Source organism: Mauremys reevesii, linkage group 13 (genome assembly GCF_016161935.1).
Source record: "Mauremys reevesii isolate NIE-2019 linkage group 13, ASM1616193v1, whole genome shotgun sequence".
In the NCBI taxonomy this organism is placed as follows: Eukaryota; Metazoa; Chordata; order Testudines; family Geoemydidae; genus Mauremys; species Mauremys reevesii.
In genome coordinates, this window is record NC_052635.1 from 42,747,679 (window position 1) to 42,769,845 (window position 22,167).

Consider the following 22,167-nt stretch of genomic DNA (forward strand, 5'->3'; position numbering starts at 1 on the left):
TTTTTTCATTGGTTCTGAGTCCTTTAACTGTCTGTCAATGCAGTTTTCATCAGGCTACTGTTCCCTTGACCCTAGTGCGGATTTTCACCCTTGATGATTTTAATCCCTTTTCTAGTTTGTGCACATGTTGTTGTGCCAGTAGCATTCTGTCTCACTGTCCCAAGCATGTTCTGCAGCGTGTCCTTTGCACTGTCGGGGATCATAGCTCTATCTTGGCTGTGAAACAGTTGAACTGTCAAGGGGTGTTTTTTAAACCAGAAGCATCATGAGAATCTCGTCAGCCCCTGCCACCTACTGACCAGCACTAATGATGTTACTATCTATTGTTACTACCATCTAACTTGCACTTAATTTTAATAATGTGCACATCGGCCTTGTACGGAATTCAGCTGGGGTAAAGGAGCATCATACAATGTCATGCTGTATGCAGGAGAAAATATTAAGGTATTTACCGCAGTGGACCTCCTTCACCAAGCAGGAGGAGAAAAATGCAGCAGCTGAAAAGACTGGACTTGATGTTCATTTAAACTCTGGTTCTTTTTTTGGTTCGTTTGTTTTTTAAATACGATTTGGTTTTTGTGGAGCGTTGCTGCAGCTTAGGTCAGCCATCCTATCAGAGAGTTTTTTCTTCTGCATGTTCCAGCTCTTAAGCAAAGAATCTTTAACTGTTCTGGAATTTAATCTGTGACTTACCTGCTCAAAACGTGTATGCCCTGTTCCGGCCTGGCATTTACACATATGTGTAACTCTAAGCACACATGTAGTCTCGTTGAAGTCGGGGCATATATGCTTATAGTAATACACAGTAAAGGCCTTAAAACCCATTTGTTAAAGTGTTTTTTCTCTAGAAGAAAAACACATTGTGTTTAAATATTCAGTAAAACTAACTAAAGACCTTCAGTGTTTAGAGAACACAGGGAAAAAATTGCTTTTTATGAAAGTCTTTGTACAGTTTTATAGCTGTCTTTTTATTTAAGTAACGATGGTCTCACTGGATGTGTTCATACATGGCCCACTTTGCGTATCTTGTATGGTGATGAGTTTTAAATGAGATCTCAGTATAATGTATATTAAAGTATGATTTTAATGCAAGCCAGTTGTGGGTGTTGTTTTTTCACATGTGGAGGAGGAGAAGGAAGAGTGCATTACCAAGCTCTCACTTGTGAGGCTGTTTTGAGTACCTTGCAGGCTGTTGCACATCTGAAAAACGTATCTTGGTGGGGAGGGATCTGCAACTTCTTTGTGGGTAATCTACTGCATTCTAAACTTGGTTCTGGCCTCGTTGATCTAGTGAGATCTGTCCTAATTCATCCCTTTTCATAGTTCCCTTCCTTGTAAACACACACAAACTTTACCCCTCTCTATTTCTCATTCAGCTCTCCCAAGCATACAACTTATGCAGCAGCAGCCCGCTCTAACATAACTCTGCATAACTAGGAGTCCTCCAGAACTGTTCATAGGATAGGAAGCCTGGCACCTATGCCTGTCTTCTATCTGGGGAGTGATACCCCCTCAATCTGAACTGCTGGCTGGCCCAATTTGCCCCAGATTCCACCAACATCCATGTCTTTGGATATTTGCCTGGCCTGCACACAGGTGGATAACCCTTCAGCTGTCTTGTTATGCTTTAGCCTAACAGGATTTAAAAACTTCTTAGACTGGTGTCTTGTCCAGTACAAACAATACTTTTTTTTTTTTAAGTGTTCTCTCTAATGGAGCTTGAAATTAGTATTTCTTTTTCCTAATTGCCATGCAGACAGGGATATTATCTCTTTAGCTCTCACTTGTGGCATGATAAATTTAACTTGCAAAATAAGTGTGAGTAATTTAATATATACAAAATTTTTATGCAGATGCTGTCTGTGATGCTGCAGAATAATCTTTACTGCTACACTGGGAAGGGAAAGGAAGGATTGCCTTTTGGTTCAGGAAGTCCTGGCTTCATTTTCCAGACTATCACAGGCTTTGGGGGCAGGTTGGCCGTGCTTGCGGATGGTCAGTGTAAACAAACTCTCTTGCGGCCCACCCGCGGATTACCCGGATGGGCCGCAGGTTGTCCACCACTGGCATAAAGAGTATACTTACAAAGCTTTGTGAATGATACCAAGCTGGGAAGGGTTGCAAGTCCTTTGGAGGTTAGGATTAAAATTCAAAATGATCTGGACAAACTGGAGAAATGGTCTGAAGTAAATAGGATGAAATGCAATAAAGACAAATGCACAGTACTCCACTTAGGATGGAACAATCAGCTGAACACCAACAAAATGGGGAAATGACTGCCTAGGAAGGAGTACTGCACAAAGGCATCTGAGGGTCAGAGTGGATCACAAGCTAAACGTGAGTGAACAGTGTAACACTGCTTCAAAAAAAACCCCAGTGATCATCATTCTGGGATGTATTAGCAGGAGTCTTGTAAGCAAGACACGAGAAGTAATTCTGCTTTACCCCATGCTGATTGGACCTCAGCTGGAGTATTGTGTCTAGTTCTGGGTGCTACATTTCAGGAAAGATGTGGACAAATTGGTGAAAATTCAAACAAGAGCAACAAAAATGATTAAAGGTCTAGAAAACATGACCCATGAGGGAAGATTGAAAAAACTGGGTTTGTTTAGCCTGGAGAAGAGAAGACTGAGGGGGGACGTAACTGTTTTCAAGCACATAAAAGGTTGTTGCAAGGAGGAGAGAGAAACATTGTTCTCATTAACTAAATAAACTAGGACAAGAAGCAATGGGCTTCAGTTGCAGCAAGGGCAGTTTAGGTTGGACATTAGGGAAAACTTCCTGTCAGGGTAGTGAAGCACTGGAATAAATAAAATCACTGGGGGTGGTTCAGCATCACTGCTGGTATAGCTTGGAGGTGTATTAACTCCATACGGGTTCCCTCCATTGCCACATGGTCATTCAGCCCATAGTTGTACCTTAAGTACTAGCCCCCACAAACACCATGGAGCAAGGGGAGAGGTTAGAGCCCGTGGAGCTGTGCCACAGAGGCGACCATCCAGGTGCCCTCGTGATAACTCCAGCTGGGATTAGGGCAAGGTGCTATTGAACCACACCCTAAATAAATGCTGAAGCAGGTGTATAGCTTGGCAGCTCACCTAATCAGTGTATTTCACTTGGAGCACAGGACCTTGCTGCTTGGGGGCAGCCCTTGCTGCGTATTGGTTCCCGAGTGGAGTTTATGGCTTGGAACAATGAAAACAAAACATTTTTGCTATATTTTGTTGGAGGGGGGGACCATCTCTATTTGTAATAAGCACAGATTTTTGCCTCCTCATCCCCACTAGACACACATGTCACATTAACCCACTGTATGTTTGTATCTCTTTTCTGGGAGCAAGTGGTCACGCTAGGAGACTAGTGCATTGTTGCTTGGAGGGGAGGGGGAAGAAAAGCCATGAATCCGCTTTCTGAAATTTGCATGGTCATGGCTTTTGAAGGGATTTGCATTTCCCCTGCCCCACCTCTCGGTCCCCAGCTCCCTCCTCTGTGCTTTCTACCAACTTTCTGGTAGGCAGATGGAATAAGGAGAGGTGGGCAGGCTCTTCTGTTCTGTACCGGGAACACACACACTTCTCATTCAAAAAGGGAAAAGAGCTAGAGTGCGGTTGCACCATAATGATCATCTCTGACCCCTCAATCGCAATGAGTCTCTTTCCTCAGTGCATCTCCACTTCCCGATTTTCACAGACAGTCCCCTTCTTTGGATGAAATCATCTTGAATTAACACGTAAAGGGAAATGCGGAGCCATCTGTAGGATTGTGAGCCTTGCTAATGTGCTCATATCTCAGATAATCTACTTTTGGATTGTTGTCGTCCTCTCAGTGTCACACGCCTGTAGTGAAAATATCTCAAAGGCAAGTTTTGTTTTATTCTTTTCAGCTTTCTGTGGCTTTCTCCTACATTCCTCTTCTTTGCTCTTCTCGTCACTATGCTGGCTGTCTCTTCAGTGCCACATAAAGCGCACACACAAAAATCAACCAGAGACATCAACTTTGAGTCTCCAAGAAACACAAATCCATAAAGCATTTAGTGAAGCAAAGCCGTGCCTTTATAGGGATACCTGCATTTATTCCACAAAAATAAAAATCCACAGACATTAACTAAGTCTTCATTTTTGTTACCTTTCATCCATCTAGTACTAAGTTTGGTAGTGAATTGTGAACTACTTTTCACTGGCCTAAGTGAGACCAAAGTAACATCTGGGTCTAGGGATGGTGGATTTTAATTTTGTCTCCTTAGGGTTATCTGTCTGAGTGACAATTTAACTAAGGCAAGTCCAGCCTTTCCTTGGTTAGAAAGGTCCCCTCCCTGTTTCAGTTGGCTTGAGCTGTCTGTCTGTGCGGTGAATGTGTGCCTCCTTTCATAACTGACTGTGCCACTCTGCCGTTTGCCCCCACCCTTTCCCCACCTTCCCCCTCCTGAAACCTGGTCTCTCTCTCTCTGAGCTCAGCCCCTCTCGCCTGCCTGTGCTTCTGAGCTCTGCCCCCTCCAGCTGGAGACTCAGGTTTATCTGGAGACGGAGGGGCTCATTCGGGAGCTGAGATCTGGGAGGTGAAGGAGAGATCCATTGGAACCAGGAGAAGAGAAAGGGGCTAGTTTCACTGAAGAGAGGCAGAGCGTGGAGACCATGGCTGGATTCTCAGCTCTTGGGCTGCTCTTTCTTTTTCAACTACTAGCCACATCCTCAGCTCAGGTAAGAATGTGCCTTTACTTCTACTGGCCAAAAATCCCAGCTATTGATGGAAAAAATACATAAGGATCAGAGGGTCTCATAGCAGCAGGATTAAATGTGCACCATATTGCAGCAGGCCAGATAATTGCTGTTCATTTAAAATTGAAAGTTTTGTGTGTCAGAGAGCATATTGCCTAGTGGTGAGAGCAGAAGTGTTTACTGGTAGGGGTTTGTTTCATGTCCTATGATATGGAAACTGCCACTTTAAACTTTGTGTAAAAGAATTGTCCTCATAGTTTGGTTTATAGCCGTGTTGGAAAAGCCTCAGGAAAAGGAGAAGGAAACGGTGATTTAGGAAAAAATATTTTTGTTTTACTATAAAAGACAAAGTTGCCCACTAAATAGAAATCCCCTGTGCTCCACCTCTTCGTCCCATTCAGGGTTTTTCTTCCTCTCCCCTTCCCTCCCGCCCAGTTGATCTATTTTTGAGACATGTTTAGGAACAAGCACATTTAATTCGTATTCATTCAGGTGAAGCTACGTGTATTCGTAGCAAACGTCCCTGTAGTGGTGTTAACTTTCCAGTGTGTATCGTTCAGGAAAGTTCTCGGGGGGGAGGATTTTTCATTGCCTTAATGAAGGAATTTTTGCAGCCTGGCTCAGGAATTCTGAGCTGACCCTCATCTGCTGTGAGCAGAACTAGCTCCACAATGAAACCTTTGTTCCCTGAAGCTGCATTGCAGGTACCCTCTGGAGCTCTTTCCACAAAGCAGACCTTTATAGGATCCCCACTTCTCCCACACCCCTAAGAGCTAAACCCCCACACACAAGTCCCTTTAGCTGTGCCTTCCTTCAGACTTTCCCCTTCAGACATTAACTATATGGTTCCATCTCTTCTGCTGCCTGGTTGTATACAGAATGTGAATGTCACTTTTAATACCAACCGCACACGCTGATTATTCTAACTTGGCTTTGCCTTTTCTCTGTGTCTACACTGTGAGTGACTGGGAACCGTTTTAGAGACACTCCTGGAGCCAGGGCAGATATGATTCACTGTAAGCTTCCCATTCAATAAATAGCTCCTGCTGAATGGGGATGGGTTGGGTCTCACGGAAGCACCGAGGATGTGCTTAGATTCTTAGCAGATTAAGTCTGGAAAGATCATGACAGGCTCAGAGGAAGCAAGGGATAGAGAAGGGGAGCTGGAGTCGCGCTGTGATCTGTGACCTACTGTGTGTGTTTTTTCTTCCGTTCCCTCTCCCCATCCCTTCCAGAGAGCAGGACCACGAGGCCCTCCTGGACCACGAGGACTCCCTGGACCACCTGGCAAGGAAGGCATAGATGTGAGTGCTGAGCAGCAGGCGGCAGGCTGAGCTGGGGGTGGAGCGAGGGGAGGGCACATTTCATAGAGGAATTCTTCTAGTCCTCCTGTCGTCCAGAGAGAGGCTCCAGGCATTTGGGCAGCACTTCAGAGGGACCGAATTAACAGCCCATGTGCCGTAGGCAAGGAAACCAAGGGGCTCTGTCCTGCTGAGGCTGAGTTACGTCTGGAGGTGCTCAGGGCCTAGGAGTTGCTCAGCACCTTGCAGGATCAAGTCCTCAGTGCCAAGTGGGAGTTTATGACAAAGCTGGTGTGTACAACAAGCATTTGTTAATCTTCCGGGCCTCCTGCAACGCTTTCTCCCTGGCATCTGCAAAGGGTGCAGGTTAAAGGGTGGAGGACAGTGGTGGGTTTAGTGCAGCAGTTACTATACTGGGTGTTGTTATTGCACGCTTAGTGCAATACTGTGTATTTTATACCATTAGACAATTGTTTGTTTTAAAAGGTGTCAAGCACCTGGCTCTCCGGAGAGGCCCTAGAAAGCTGAATTAAATATACCATGCTGGATGCTGATCTCACTCACACTGGCTTGACACCACTCTAGCTACACTATCTTCAATGGAATTACTCCAGATTTACACCCATCTGATGGAGATCAGAATCTGGCCCATTGATTCCACTTGGAACTTTAAATGTCCTTAGTTTGTAGCAAGAGGCAAATTAAATCGATGGGAATACTTTTTTGGTGGTTAATTCCTTAGTATTAACCCTTCCCCGTGCCTGCAGGGTCAGCATCTGAGTTACTGCAGAATTTAGTGAAGGAGGAAATCTTATCCTATTTCTTTTAGTTGAAGTTTCAGCTGAAATGAATTGAAATGTATACCCACTGGATAAAGACAGTCTTATCTTCCACACCTATCATAGTGGATTAAAATCGGTTCAGGTGATTTCAAAGGAGACTATTAATATCTCAAATACTAAGGATCAGATTCTGATCTCTTCGTTCATGTTGAGTAGCACCTTACTCCTTGAGCTACTCGTGGAGTAATTTTGCTACTCATCATGAGTAAGAGTGTCAGAATGGGGCCTTAAAAGCAGCCTTTTGAAATTCTATTCCTCCCATGCAAGTTAGTTTATTTTGGATGAGAAAGCTAAAAAAAAGGTTTATTCCTTTGCATCCTGTAACGGGTGAACAAGTAGCTTTTGTGCTGGTGATTGCAATTTTTTATGACCATTTTGCAAGGCTGGCCCCAGTGAAAACCTCATTGTTTTGTAGCCATTTCCCTCCATGTGTTCACTAGACTAAGGGAAACCAATTTACTAAATAATCTTATCCTAGTTTTTAATAACGAATGGTTTAGAGAAGATAGGTCAGGAATTTCTATCTGAAATTTTGTAATAGAAGAACAAGGCAATTTAAAATGAAAGATAGCAAAAGGAGTTCTTTTCCACACAATTAGCCTGCAGAACTAATTGCCACAAGTTATTATTGCAGGCCAGAGCTCAGCAGGATTCCGAAAAGGATTGGATATTTCTATGGGTAAAGAGTGATGATAATAAGGATTAAAAGAAGACCAAGAATTTTAGGACGGGTATAAATCTCATGCTCCAGTTCATAGACCATCATCTAACTAATGGGGATCAGGCAGAAACTTTTCCTGGAAGCAGGCTGTTCTGTTACTGCGTTCCGCTGGGTTTCTTTCATCTTCCTCTGAAGCAGGTGTTACTGGCTGCTGTCAGAGAGCGGATACTGGGCTCGATGGATGACCGGTATGATCCAGTATGGCAATTCCTATGTTCCAAATACTGTGCCATTCCCACTAAACAATTTCCCGCATAAACAGAAGTTAGCGTCCTTTGATTTTAATAATCCAAAGATACCACAGAGTCACAGAAATATAGGGTTGGAAGGGACAGCAGGAGGTCATCTAGGTCGGGCCCCCCACACTGAAGCATGAATTCAGTAGAACTACTCCATCCCTGACAGATACGTTTCCAACCTGTTCTTAAAAACCTCCAGCTTCCCTAGATGACCTGTTCCAGTGTTTAACTCATTATATAATTAGGAAGTTTTCTTTAATATCTAACCTAAATCTTCCTTGCTGCAGATTAAGCCAATTATTTCTTATCTTTCCATGGGCTGACATTGAGAACAACTGATAACCTTCTTCAAATATGTAAAAGGCTGTTTTAAAGGTGGCTATCAGGTCCCGTTCTCCCCTCATCACTCCAATTCCGCCCCTGCCCAGTCTTCTTTTCTCTAGACTAAACATGCCCAATTTTTTTAAACCCTTGTTTTCTAAGGTCTTGTCATTTTTGTTGCTCTTTTTGGATGCTCTCCAATTTGTCCACCTCATGTCACAATGCAGGCAAATCAGTGTCGTCAAAGTGTGGCAGTCTGCTTAGATAGATGTTTTTGAAGACGTGTCGGCTGTTTTAAAACAAAAAGAAACAAAATGCTGTTCCTCACCCTACAGGGACTGGGTTTCCCTTCAAGGAACCCAAGGCCACGCTTTCAAACGTGCCCTGTAATTCTAGGAACCTCTGTTCTGGGCCCCACTCTGAGACGCCACTGGCCCGAGTGCTCCCAACTCCAGCCAAAGTCAGCGGGAGCTGCAGATGGTCAGCACTTCTGAGGCATCGGGCTTCGTGTGTCTCAGGTGGGAGACCCAGAAACGGAGACATCCCTAACTAATGGCCATTCATGAAAACTTGGCTCTCGTTGTCCAACGTGGGCCTGATCCTGCAAAGCTCTGAGCACCGCTTGCACATTTTTAGGGACTTGTTGAAGGAAATGGACTTGGAGGGCACTTGGCACCTTGCAGGATGAGGCCAGGTAATAATAATGAGTAATTAATCAACTGAAGCTAGTCTTGATAGATCATAATATTAGACTGAGTTAAATCTCAGGGGAGCCAAACCCTGCAGACCTAGCTCATGGCTTGCAGAGGGCGGTTGGTGAGAGTTTTGACCATGTAAGGAAGACAGGATTTCTCTCATAGGCTGTCCTTAACTGAATGAAAGAAGGATGCAGCAGGAGCAAAAAGAAGGAAAACATGCTGTCGTGTATTAATAAATGAGAAATGCTCATCAGTCATTCAGGGTCAGAGCCTCGTATCACTCCACCCGTTGAGTCTGCAAGGAATCCCATTGACTCAGATCATCAGGGTCAATATTTCGGTGGTTAGCATCGAGTGCACCAGCATAATTTAAGGACCACCATTTGCCAGGGTTCTCTTAGAAGATGTTGTGAGGTGTGTAATCCCACATGGCTGTGCCTTTTTATAGCTCTGAATATAGAGGAACCTATTGAAGTTGTGTCAGAAATCTGGGCTGGTTTTTCTTTAATGAAAGAGCAGCTGTGTAAATTCTAATACTGTAAAGAAATAACTTATTATTTTATACGAGTGAGATCATTTTCAAAGGCATGCTCTGAACTTTTCTTGAGCATTTTAAGATACTATGATTTCCTCATGTGTTTTGGTTTTTTTTCCCCTGTTATTTTCTAAAACCATTCTGGCCACGTTCAGTTCATAGATGGCTTTAGAGAAATGAGTGTGCAGAATTACTAAAGAGCATTTGCGGTCAGATGTACACTGCAGAAGTGTGCAGCAACGGCTGACTATAGGCCTCAAACAATGAACAGAACAGAACACACAACTAAATTATTCAGGCCAACTCTGGATAAACCTTAAATGAACCCTGTGCTATTGGCACCCTTTCCAAAAGCTCCTTGCTTCGCTTCTGCCTCTCACTTTCAATCCCATTGAAGCCTCCTCTAATTATCTCCTTTAGAACACTGCATGTTCCATGATCTGTAACGAGGTAATTGCTTAGCTCCCAAGAATACAAAGGGTGTGTTGTGATTAAACCAGTCACCTAAGAGTTGTTGCTCTGAATTATTTCCAGCATGCAATTGTTACAAAGCCATTGTCAGTTCTCTAACAGACATTTCTCCTCTGGTCTGACTTTAATACAGGGTGGCAGAGACGAAGTAAACTTACTTCCATCTCATGTAAAACAGGGGAGAACTATTCCACTACTGACAGCCACCGATTCTAATTCACTAAGAAGGATGATAGTGATTTACCACCAGAGGTATAAACGCTGATCAAAGTTCTGATTCTGAATGGGTTCTGCTAGCACAGACCCCAGTGCGAAGGCAGAATCCCCCTGAAATCAAATGGGGACCCCACAGGGGTTCACGATAGCAGATCCCAACGTGTGATCAGGTCATAAGACAGGAGAACTGTTCCTGAGTGGCTTTCTCTAATGCTGTGACCTTGCTGCCACGTATCAGTATCACAGAGGCCTGTAGGGAAGGGGGCAGGGTGATGGTGATAATCTAGAGGAGGATATAAAACATTGCTGTTCATTCTGTTATTCAAAACCTGCCATCCCAGCATAACTTTCCCCCTCATTTTCATTATAAAAGCTCTTCCCCAGCTCAGATAAGGGCACCTATCTGTGGCATATTTCTGAGCAAAGGACTGCAATGGAATGGCCTCCGCAAGTCAGAGCACAAAGATTCCCTCTATCTACTGACCCTCCAAGCTGTGTGTTCTCTCAACAGCCGCGCAACACGCAAATCCCTGCACTCTGACTGACTCAGGGCAGCCGGTCCAAGCCTAGAGATTTGCAAAGGAACTTTATGGTTGCAGACACAGTAAACATAGAGTCAGTTCTCAAATTCTTCCACCTTGGTTACTGTCTTCACAACTTCCCCTGTAAAGATGGCCACCGCTCACCCTACTCAGTAGCCACTCCTGTGCCTCCGCATCTCCTCCTAAGGAAAATTGCAGCTCTCACCTCCCCCCCTCAAGTGGAACTTACCAAAAAATAAATTAAAAAGGCAATGTGGGGTTATTATTTATTTAATGCCTGCTCCATTCCAGCCATAGGCCCCCGCCCCAGCCATCTCTTTGCCCTGGAACTAACTTACTTACTTTGGACTCCCAGAGTGTAAATTATTCCTGGAAGGGTCTGGGATAAATTATGCTGTTTGAGCAGCATTCAGCATCATGGGACTGGAAGGGACCTCAAAGTCATCAAGTTCAGTGCCCTGCACTCATGGCAGGACTAAGTATTATCTAGACCATCCCTGACAGGTGTTTTTCTACCCTGCTCTTAAAAACCTCCAATGATGGAGATTCCACAGCCTCCCTAGGCAATTTATTCCAGTGCTTAACCACCCTGATAGTTAGGAAGTTTTTCCTAATGTCCAACCTAAGCCGCTCTTGCTGCAAATTAAGCCCATTGCTTCTTGTCCTATCCTCAGAGGTTAATGAGAACTATTTACCTCCCTCCTCTTTGTAACAACCTTCTATGTACTTGAAAACTATTTATCATGAATGAAAACTGTTAACTGAATCACCTCTCTCTCCAGAGGTTGCGGTGAATAACACGTGGGTTTTGCTAGATAGAGTTGCCAATCCTCCAGGATTGTCCTGGAGTCTCCAGGAATTAAAGATTAATCTTTAAGAACATAAGAGCGGCCACACTGAGTCAGACCAAAGGTCCATCTAGCCCAGTATCCTGTCTTCCGACAGTGGCCAATGCCAGGTGCCCCAGAGGGAATGAACAGAACAGGTGATCATCAAGCGATCCATCCCCTGTCGCCCATTCCCAACTTCTGGCAAACAGAGGCTAGGGACACCATCCCTTAATCTTTAATTAAAGATTATGTCATGTGAGGAAACTTCCAGGAATATGTCATACCAAAATTGGCAGCCCTCAGAGATGTGGAAGATTGGATCAGGGAGCTTCCTGTTTCAGAGGAAGACGGGATCAATGACTTAGCGTATAATGAGTCCCGGGCAGACCCTTTAACGTGTAGGTCATCCCAAGTCATGGCAATTCTCCAAGTGGGCCTGGGGAGAGAAATGTACCTCTAATGAGTGTGTATGTGGTTGCTGCAAAGAGACTGTGACAGGGAGAGATTTCAGTTTCATTGTCTTTTTTCATTCCTTTAGGGAGAACCTGGCCCACCTGGTTTACCTGGCCCACCAGTAAGTATTTACTGATCAACAACTAATTTACTCTCTCGCTTGTAAATCTGCTACGAGGAATAATGTATGTGAATCCCTAATTTTTCAGCAGCAAGGGTCACAAACTGCACTTTCTCCTCTCAGTCCGCAGCAGAACTCCTATTTGCATGTTTGGCATGCAAACTGAGAACAACCGGCAGCATGGAGTCAGCACTGACCTTAAGAAGAAACATGCTTTCCTGTTTCATAGTTAGGAGAGCAGAGGATCTGGGATAAAGCATCAGAATAGTGGAGCTAAAGGGCTTGTATTGTCATTGAACTCTCTTTGCAGACATTGTTTTTACAGTTCTTTCAACATGAGAAAGAACACTATGTAAATGCAGAGTTTTCATATGGTTATGCAGCACTCTCAGCTCTGGTCTCCAGTTTGCACACTTGTTTCTGGGTGTCCAAACCGTCATTTGGGCATCCTTCCGGTTGCTTGGCTTGCACACACAAATGCAGCTTTTGCACATTGAAAATGAGTGTAGGCCACTCCTGCAACTGCTTTGAGTTTTACCTGCAAACGTGGACTGTAAAATCAAGCTTGGAAATTTGGCCCATAGTGAAAAAATGTGCAAACAAAAATGGTGAGTAAGCAGCTTCAGAGATAAAATGAAATATTGTGACAGACTTTGCTGTCGGTGGCAAAACATGCGGGACTCAGTCCTCCACTCTGGCTCCGTAAAACTGAATAGTGCTAGCATTATGTCACCTTTGTGGCTCCCCATTCCTGAGATCATCCAGGCTCCTCTTTAGCTCCCTAGGCATCTTAGAGTGGTCCTAGGTCTCCTCAGAATTGTGCCAGCTGCAACACCCCCAACCACACCCTGATGCCCCCTTGTGCTCGGGGCTGCAATGGGGATCAGTACACGTACATGGAACTGCATGAGAAGAAAGCTGTGCCAAGCAATTACCAGGTTTATAGAAAAATGAACCAAAGCACATAAGTGTCTAGAGATTTACATACTTGTAGATTAATTATCAAAACAATTTATTTTGAAGACATTTTCCTGCATTGCAGGATATAAATTTAGCATGTTAAGAAATGAGCTGATCATCTTCTATCTTGTATCAAGTTATAGCATGCTTCTGTAATTATTATATTAACAGTGGCTGTCTATTCATCTGGTTTAGGGGCCGAAAGGTGCACCAGGGAAGCCTGGAAAGGCAGGTGAAGCAGGGTTACCTGGCCTTCCTGGAGTGGATGTGAGTATTTCAGCTTCTTCTCTTGGATTGATCAAATATTTTACATTGGCATGAGCCCAAAGCAGCTTGTCGACTTGCACTAACTCTCCCGGGCAGCAGATGTGGGTGCTGAACTGAATCTGTCTCTTACGCGCCAAGGGAAACCTTATGCGCGATCAATGCAAACAGCAAATTTTAGTTGCTGTTCGGTTTTGCAACATGTTTTGATCAGCACGTAGTCAAAACTTAGCGCATCAGTGGTCTATCCTAGGCACTAGCTGTCAGTGACTTGTTTTGATGGTACGATCAGCACTGTCTCTCTTCATGGTTACTCCCAGTGGCCCAGAACAGCCTCTGGCTGTTGTAGTTGCAGGTGATTTGAGGCGTGGAGAACATTTACATCATCAGGTGTTTATTGTGCAAGCCTCAAAGTCTTCCTTTTATTTGGGCCGTTTGCACCCACCTGACGCATCAATGGCGTGAGCCAAGAGTAACCAAACCTACAGGAGTTCAGATTTTCTTCAGGTTCCGTTGCAAGTGGATTGTAGGTTCGGAATAAACCTCTTCAGGGTGCCAGATGTCTTCGGTCCTTTCAGTAATTTGGCATCCCAAGATGGAAACACTGATATGGCTGCTGTATAATCAAGTACGAAAATAGACACGTTTCTGATTCAGGATTGAGGAAACAAAACATCAGACTGATAACGTTTGGTCAGTTAAGTCCTTTCAAAATACAAGAATGTTGTAAACCAATTCATATTTTTGGATTCAGTGGCTCTTCAAGGCTTAATGCATGTGCTTTGTTAGAGTCCGTGTGCAGCTGGCTTTAAGTGCAAATGAGGCAAGGCTGTGATCTGGTGGTAACTGTGCTACCAAAAGCCAATTACTAGTATGAGATCTAGTGGTTTGAATGCGATGGTGGAGCACTGAAACCGTAACTGGCCAGTCTGCCATGGACTTTGCAGCACGGCATTATTCTTTGCTGTCCTGTAGCTCATCGTGCATTGTCCTGCCCTAAAATTGGCACATATCTACCTTCCTGATGAGAGCACAGCAGCTGCATTCAGAGAATTGCGGGTATCCGAGCCTAGCATACGACGACTGTCTGCCACCAAGCATCTAACCAGATTATGCACAGCTAGGGTGACCAGACAGCAAGTGTGAAAAATCGGGATGGGGGTGGGGGGTAATAGGAGCCTATATAAAAAAATGCCCCAATTATCAGGACTGTCCCTTAAAATCGGGACATCTGATCACCCTACATACAGCTCTACATCTCTTGAGCCAAATGCTGTAGCATTGTACTACGAGAACCTGGAAGTGAAACTGACTCAAAATACATCATGTCTGTTTTCATTCTCCCAGCTGAGTGAAATTCTGATGGTAAAAACTACATAAACAAGGAAAACAAAACTAGATTATCTGAACATGTGCAATGCTATGGTGCTCGGGTGGCAAACACTACGAGGAAATCTTTAAACATAAAGTTAATTGATTTTTTTTAAAAAGTGGCCTATAAAAACATGTCTTGTTACTATTAGTAATTTTTTTAAAGATAACCTAAATTTGGCTCTAAACTCCCTGGCAGTGTCCCTTTATCTATCCAGTTGCTTCTGTAATTACTGTCCATTCCCTTTCCCCAGCAAGGTTCTGGAGGTTGTCTTCTCTCACCTCCTACACAATCTGTAGAACCTCTTTCATTCTGGTCTTTGACCCTTACATACTAATGAGGTTTGCCCTTCTGGGTGGTTAATCACCTGCTTCTGCTTCTGAGCACGTATCTCTCTCACTATATCTGATCTGATGGCTTGTTATACTAGCCATCTTTCCTCTGGACAATTTCCAATGCTTTGAGAAAAGGCTGTGGGATAGTCCCTCAGCTCATATAAATTGTCATAGCTCCACTGATTTTCATAGAGCTATGACTGTTTATACCCACTGAGAATCTAGCCCAGTGTCTTCATCAGTCTCCTTTTATGGTTTTCCTAACTATCCTGTATATTTGATAAGCTAAATGTTTAACACTTGTTGTCCTCCATTATGGAGCGCATGCCTCTTCCCATTTTCCATTTGTCTCCTTCCTCTGAGTTATTTTGTTGCTGGCTTGAACATTGCTTCTAGGGCGATGGCCCCCCACTCTATATCTGTTGACATCTGCCTGAGCCCTCTGTCTCCCGTTGCTCTATGGCTCAATTAGGTCCTCACTACACTGTGATTTCTTAGTTCTGAACATTTCAAAGACTCAAGTTCTTCTCCTAGGTAAAAAACCAAACCAACCAAACCCCGTGTTATCTCATCTCTCTGATTTCACTGTCACTTTGCTTAACTTTCCTTCCAAGGCCCGAAAACCTGGATTCAGCCTTAAACCAAACTGCCTTCTTCACACCACCTCTTCTGTTTCTGTATGCGTCTGTCACTCTCTCTGGAATTCTCCCTGGATTGGTCCTTACACAAACCCTGACTATGCGGAAATCCCTTATTCACATGTTGATCACTTTCCTCCTTGTCCATGACAGTTCTCTTTTATGATCTTAAATTCCCATTCTTGATACTTCAGAGAGTCCAGTGCTACAGCCAGGTCACTCTTGGCCTAGGAATTGTGACTAATAGCAGCCCATCCTTCATCACTTAATCCTGGGTCCGTCTCCAAAACCCAATTCATGTTTGCCTTCCTGGTTTCCTAACATCTCTGTGGATTCACTCCACTCCATCCAACTTTGTCCCAAGCTCAGTCACTCCATGACTCCTGCATGCTCTCCCTTCCATTCCCCATGGTGGACCCAATCTGTGACCTGATGTTGTATTTCTACTGCCTCCTCTGTCTTGCAGTGTCTTACTTCCTCCCTCTAAGATGTTGAACCATGGCCTATATTTGACTCTAACCTTAAAACTTTCCTTTTCTTTAGTACCTTTTATAGGGACACAGTAAGTATCTTGAGTCCTACTGAGTCACACCTGCCCATTAACAGCAGTTTACTCCAAGAAATAGGTCACTCAAAGTGTAGGATACCACTTAGAGTGAGTATTGAAGGCCCTTCATGATACTGCAGCACATGAAAGACGTTTGTGTATAAAGGTATGGTATTGCTATTGCGCTGTCTAATGTATTGTGATCCTAAAAAGGGGATTTTAATTGCTCGCTGGCCCGATCCTGCCCGGACTTACACACCTGAATAACTTCATTCATGTGAGCAGTTCCACTGGAGTCTTTGCAGGATCAGGCCCTATAACACTGTTCCGAAACAAAGCTAAGCATTGAATCTGAGTCCCAGGCTGTGGGACCTCACAGGTTTCAAAAAACAGAAACATATGGCTATTGATTTTTTTCCTTAACATTCGTGACGTGTTAGTCTCAGTTAAAATGATCAGTGCTGTAACTATTTTAAAATGAATAACTGATGGAATAACACTTTTTTAACAACCATATGTGTTTTGATCATTTACTTTAGAGGCAAATTAAATGAAGACATTTATTTTTAATATCCGATTAGGGATCTAATCATGAAAGTAGGACAAAACCTTCAAGGGCCAAGAATGTTCAAAAGTAGGTGCAACAAGTGCCTCAGCCGAAATATATATACACCCACTGTATGCAAAAACTCGTATTTACATATGCAAATCAGATAATTGCATGCACAACTCTGGGGTTCTGTGGCCACTGTAGGAGCACACCCTGTGCTGCATGAGCACCCATTAGCCCTAGCTTTGGAAATTTGGCCCAAATTTTAGCTGTGGTTAAACAGTAACTGACTTGGATGTTTCACCAGATGTGCTGAATGAGCAGAAGAGACCCACGTACTTTCCGTCCCTGGTTTCTCGTTAAGAGGATGGTTGTCAGGATTTCATGGGATTTGGGCACCCAACTCCCTTAGCTCTTCTGTAACAGGGATATTGGTTGGAGTTTCCAACAGGCTCTAGCTATGTCTTCTTCTCTGCTCTTATCCCTGCCTTTCTTTTCCTCCCAGGGTTTAACAGGACCTGATGGCCCGCCCGGCCCAAACGGGCCACCAGGAGAAAGAGTAAGTAATAGAACTTAAATCCTTAGTCTGCTTATACTTATATTCCCAAGGTGCTGCTCAATGGTTATTTCAAATCTCTTTGTAACTTGGTGACATTTAGAATATTATTTGTGTAGTTCTAGCACCTAGGAGCCCTAGTCCTGGACCAGTTCTCAATTGTGCTAGGTGCTGTACTCCCCTTGCATGCTTGAAACCAACTGCTGTTCTCATCTCCCAGAATTGTTTTTCCCCCCCATGTAATTATGATCTAGGGTTGTGCACTGGGTCTAATGTTTGTATTTCAGGTGTTTGTGTGTGTTGACATATTTCACTGGTTTGTTTCTAATTGCCTCAGGGAGCCATGTATGTGCCTGGTCTTGGATGTCCCGGATAAGGAAATACCATTAGCAGACCAGATCTCAGGGTACTTTGGGTGCATAACTAGCTCCTTGACGCATTCAGAGAGCCTGTGTAGAACATAAATTCAATTAACAAGCTTTCCAGGTTTATCCAAATACCATTATTAGGGCTTTATTTGTGGTCTGAGTGCAGAGTCCTGTTATTTTTTCTACTGCTGCTTTTTTTTCTCAGTTGTGTAGACTGGTGTCTTTCATTAATTCCTGGGTTGTGGTCACACTTGACATGGTGACATCATTAGTTGCATCAGCATGGATGTCACAGCCTTCACAGATAGATTTTTTTTTTCATTGAATGTAATAGCTGCTTATAGGAAATCTGCCAAGGGGCACTATGGGAAAGAGAGAGGTCTGCTGTAGGTCTTACAGTGTGTTAGGTCTCAAGCATTGTCAGTCATGGAGCAAAACTGCTCTTGGCTGCTTCCCATCTGTGCTGGCATTCTCCACTTGAGAATCCATCTCTGTTGCAGTCGTCTTCGATAAAAACAGAAGGTGCACAACAAGTAGGGGGAGGTTTTCTGATGCACTCACTTTTGGCTTAACTCTGCTCCCACTGCAGCCAATGAGTGTTTTATCCTTGATTTCAGTGGGGATGTTTGGCACCTCCTAGGATCCAGCCCTGATTTTCAATACAAAGAAGGCCTGGGCAACAAAAACATGCCTCATTTGCATGTTCTGTTATCCATATTTGCACATGCCCATTTGAGCGCACACACACCTGATATCCACGTGCAAACAGGGTACTTGAGAATTTGATGTATGCGCAAAGTAACGCACATTTTAAGCATTTAGCTGAAGCATGCAAATTCATGATTAGCACACACAACAACCAAACTGTATGTTCAGATTAGACATGTGTTCCCAGGTCTTGAAAACCTGTTTGTAAGCATGGTGCAAATTTTAGACCTGTTGACATTTACAGCATCTTTTTAAGGTCAGTGATCCATCTAGAAAGTCTTTTTATAGTCAATGCAATAAAAGCAGGGGAAGAAATTGTTGAATTTGAAAACAGTTTTAGCAATGCAGCATTGTTATTCTAACTTCATTTCCTCTGGCCCTTATTCAAGAAAGCACATAAGAACCGTTGCAGTCAATGCAATACAAGCATGTGCGTACTGTCTTCAATGGATGTAAGCATGTGCTTAAAGTTAAGCACATACTTAAGTTCTTTTCTGAATAAGGATGTTTTCCTAAACTTGGGCCTCTGTGGGTAAAAAGGCTCTTCTGGCTGTCACTATGAACAGATGTGCTTGGCTTATGGCAATGTATTCACAAGAGATTTTTAGCTTCTGTTACTATATTATTAAGAAATGTTTCTGTTCTCCCATAAAGGCTGCCTCTCTTGGTTTGGCAAAGAGATTCTCAAGTACCCTAATGAAATAGTTCAGTTACTCTAGGTCTGTTCTCCCATTGACTTTAGGAGTAGGACTGTTCCTATACCAATGGCATTGTCAGCCCTGAGAAGTTTTTAAACAAGAAAACAATTAATTTTGGCTATGAGATTACCTGGATTATCACCTTATTGCTGATGCCAAAGGATTTTAAAGATTTAAAAGATCAAAAGATTTTAAAAGGGCTGTTTAAAGTTTAGTGTTTTATACTGTATGTACACAGTGTAGAATGCATCAATAAATCAGTGCATCCCTAAGAAAATACCAAGACTCAGCTACTTTCTAGAACCCAGAATAATTTATATTTGTCTGAATTTAGAATGGCATATTAAGCATGCATTTTATATACTGTATCCATGTATATTCAGAAGTAATATTGCCCCACTGTAAAAAATTATGGTAAGATCATTTTCCAATCATAAGAGAAAGCACAGTGTTATCGGGAGAATGAGTTGAGTCAGAAAATGCATTATTAACTGATGCACCTCCACCGAACTTAATTGAGTCACACCATCTGGCTCCAGGACTGCATATTGACCTATAATCATTGAAAAGTAGAAGGAACCTTCATTGCTATGTATTAAGGACCCGAACTTGCCCTGCTGAAGTCAATGGGAATTATGCAATTGATTTCAATGGGAGCAGAATCCAGGTTTAATTCAGTAGGTGTCAGGAACTTAACATTTTCTTTTTACAGGAGCAGCATCTAGCCTTGTCCTCAGTGGTTGTAAAGGTTTTAGGGTTAAAGATGAAAGTGATCAGAAAAAAACCTGAGTAATATGCAGTAGGACAATGGCTGAGTTGACATTTGCAGCAGAGTTGATTTTTATTGGATTACAGCCGTTCCTAGCATGACACTTCTTAATGAGGCACTTGGCTCCTCAGAAATCTGTTTGCTTAACCATCCTCTTTAAATTTAATAAGGGAAAACATTTCTAATCTGGGTTGGTATGCAGAAATCTTGGGGTGGAATGGCAGTGCTTCCTGGGATCACCAAGTAAACATTCTCACCAGCAGTTACTGGATTATTTTCCAGGTCTGTCCATCTGTCTTGTTATCACACTCTGTACTGGATACAATTTCAGACTCTTTTCAAACTCAGAAAATGCCCCCCAAATATTTCTGAATTAAAATAACGGTTTCCTGGCTGAGAAATTGGATGCCAAGTTTTAACCCTTGAGTGAGGGTCTTTTGGCTTCCTTTTAAATCCTTCTGAAAATAAAGGTCACTTCCATTTCCCAGGCATGTTCTGTGGAACCCAAATACTTGGCCATAATATTTCAGTACTTCCACTCCTGACAGCAATCTGGACCAGGACATGGGAAGGCAGGAGAGAGAACCTGAAGTGAAAGTCATCAGAAATCTTCTGAACTCTAAGACTGGCATGTTTAAAGGATCCTGGAGGAGTTAAGCACCCTTGGGCCCCTTTAAAAAATCCTAGCCCATAGAAAAATCACTTCTGGTTCAGTTTGAGTTTTGGGTGGTGGCATGCGAGAGTTTTTATCAGAACTGGTTCACCCCAGCCTCATTTAACAGGCTCTGAAAGAGGAGTATGTGCTATATCTCTTGACGGTCTGGTCTCCAAACACACGCAGAATTCCTCAGTAGAAAATAATGGGGCTGTTAAGGCGCATTTGTGCCAGTGTCGTCTCTGAGACACCTGCAATTTATTGTCTACGCTTCTGCTTTCACTCCCCCCCCCAACATTTCTAAACTGAGCATTTAAAAAATACTGTTCTTTTTTGATTTGGGGGGAGTCAGAGCCAAGGCAATTGGAGTGCGAAGGCACCTCTGGCAGCCTGACAGACTCCCCCAGACAAGGAGGAAATCCCACGAAGGCTACTCTTCAAGTGAGAACCTGACCTTCATGCTCTTTCCCTGGGGAGTTGCTGGGAGGAAAAGGGAGCTCCAGCGGCAATTTCACAGAGGTTCTATGCATGCCGCCCGATTCAATCTCGGGACCTACGTGTGCAGTTATGTGGATGAAATTCTGAAAATCCGGGGGCTAAGTTCACAATGGCATGGGCGGTTGTTCTAGTTTGTGCATGCAGTCACCATGCACAATTGCACACACTCACACTGGCAGAATCCACTGTCTGTGTGTGCCGTCATGGGAACTGCACGTGCAAATTGGGCATGGATTTTGTGCAAGCATTTCGTGAGCCTGTGGCAATCTGACCCTGAGAATCCCAAGAGTCAGCGAATGTAACAGACGAGCACTCCACTCGCGTGGGGCTTCTTGTGTATATGGATGGCGATTTTTACTGGCAGAGCGTTACGTTTAAAATGTCCTATAAATAAAGACATCGCTTGTTGTGTGTCTGAGTCTGCCACCTCCTCATTTACTGTTCTGAGTTCTGCCTTTACCCTGGAATCGCAGCAACTGAGAACAATAGTAGCAAGGCAAGTAAAGAGCTGTAGGCGCAGAGAACAAAGCCGTTGTATCTCGCATCGTGAGCATCAACACAGCATAGAAAAATTCACCGTGAGGCCTGTGTTGGTGCCATTAAACAAAAGATGAGCTCACTAGCATTCACGTTGAATAAGAGTGGCACACCTCCTCCTCCTCCTCCTCTCTTCCCTTATGCTTGTTAACATGAATAATTAAGTCAACCTGCTGTTATCGGCTGTCTGGCTGTATTTTCCTTACCCTGTCACAGCTAAATCTCCTTTCTGGTTAAGAATAGGCTAAGAACTTTGAGAACATCAGTCAGCTAAATTCAAGCAGAAACTCTTGGCAGTAGAAAAGAGGGTCGGGCTTGGGGTCTAATATTTGTGTGTTTGCACATTTCATTGACTTTTTCAAGCTTCCTGGAGCCATTGATGGCACTGAAATAACGCGAGAGCTGGTCTCCTGATGCTATTTCATTTCCCAGGTGGTAGCAATGCTATGGGAAGGCCAGATGCTGTGTTACTTGGACCAATAAATTGTTCTCCAAGACTAACAATGGTGGTGAAAAATGAAAACTTTAAAAATACTCAGCTACTGAGGTTTTGCCCAAATGCCAAGAGATTCACATTGAAGCCGGTTTCTGTGGAACTCCCGTGCATTTCCCATGCCCAGATTTGTATAAACCCTTAGTTCCTGGGTACCTCACAGCTCCTTAAGTTATGTTCTGTAGACAATGATCCTGTGTGCGCATTCGTGTGT

The 22,167-nt window shown here is 43.5% G+C and overlaps 1 protein-coding gene across 1 annotated transcript in view; it reads left to right on the top strand.

The window, feature by feature from the left end:
- The first annotated feature begins 4,520 nt into the window (after nt 1-4,520).
- COL9A3 (collagen type IX alpha 3 chain) overlaps nt 4,521-22,167 on the top strand; it is a 67,235-nt gene continuing 49,588 nt past the window's right edge. The window contains exons 1-5 of the mRNA XM_039497660.1: nt 4,521-4,697; nt 5,951-6,019; nt 11,970-12,005; nt 13,161-13,232; nt 17,177-17,230. Coding sequence (XP_039353594.1) covers nt 4,632-4,697; nt 5,951-6,019; nt 11,970-12,005; nt 13,161-13,232; nt 17,177-17,230 — 297 coding nt within the window. The 5' untranslated portion in view covers nt 4,521-4,631. The remainder of the gene's footprint in view (nt 4,698-5,950; nt 6,020-11,969; nt 12,006-13,160; nt 13,233-17,176; nt 17,231-22,167) is intronic.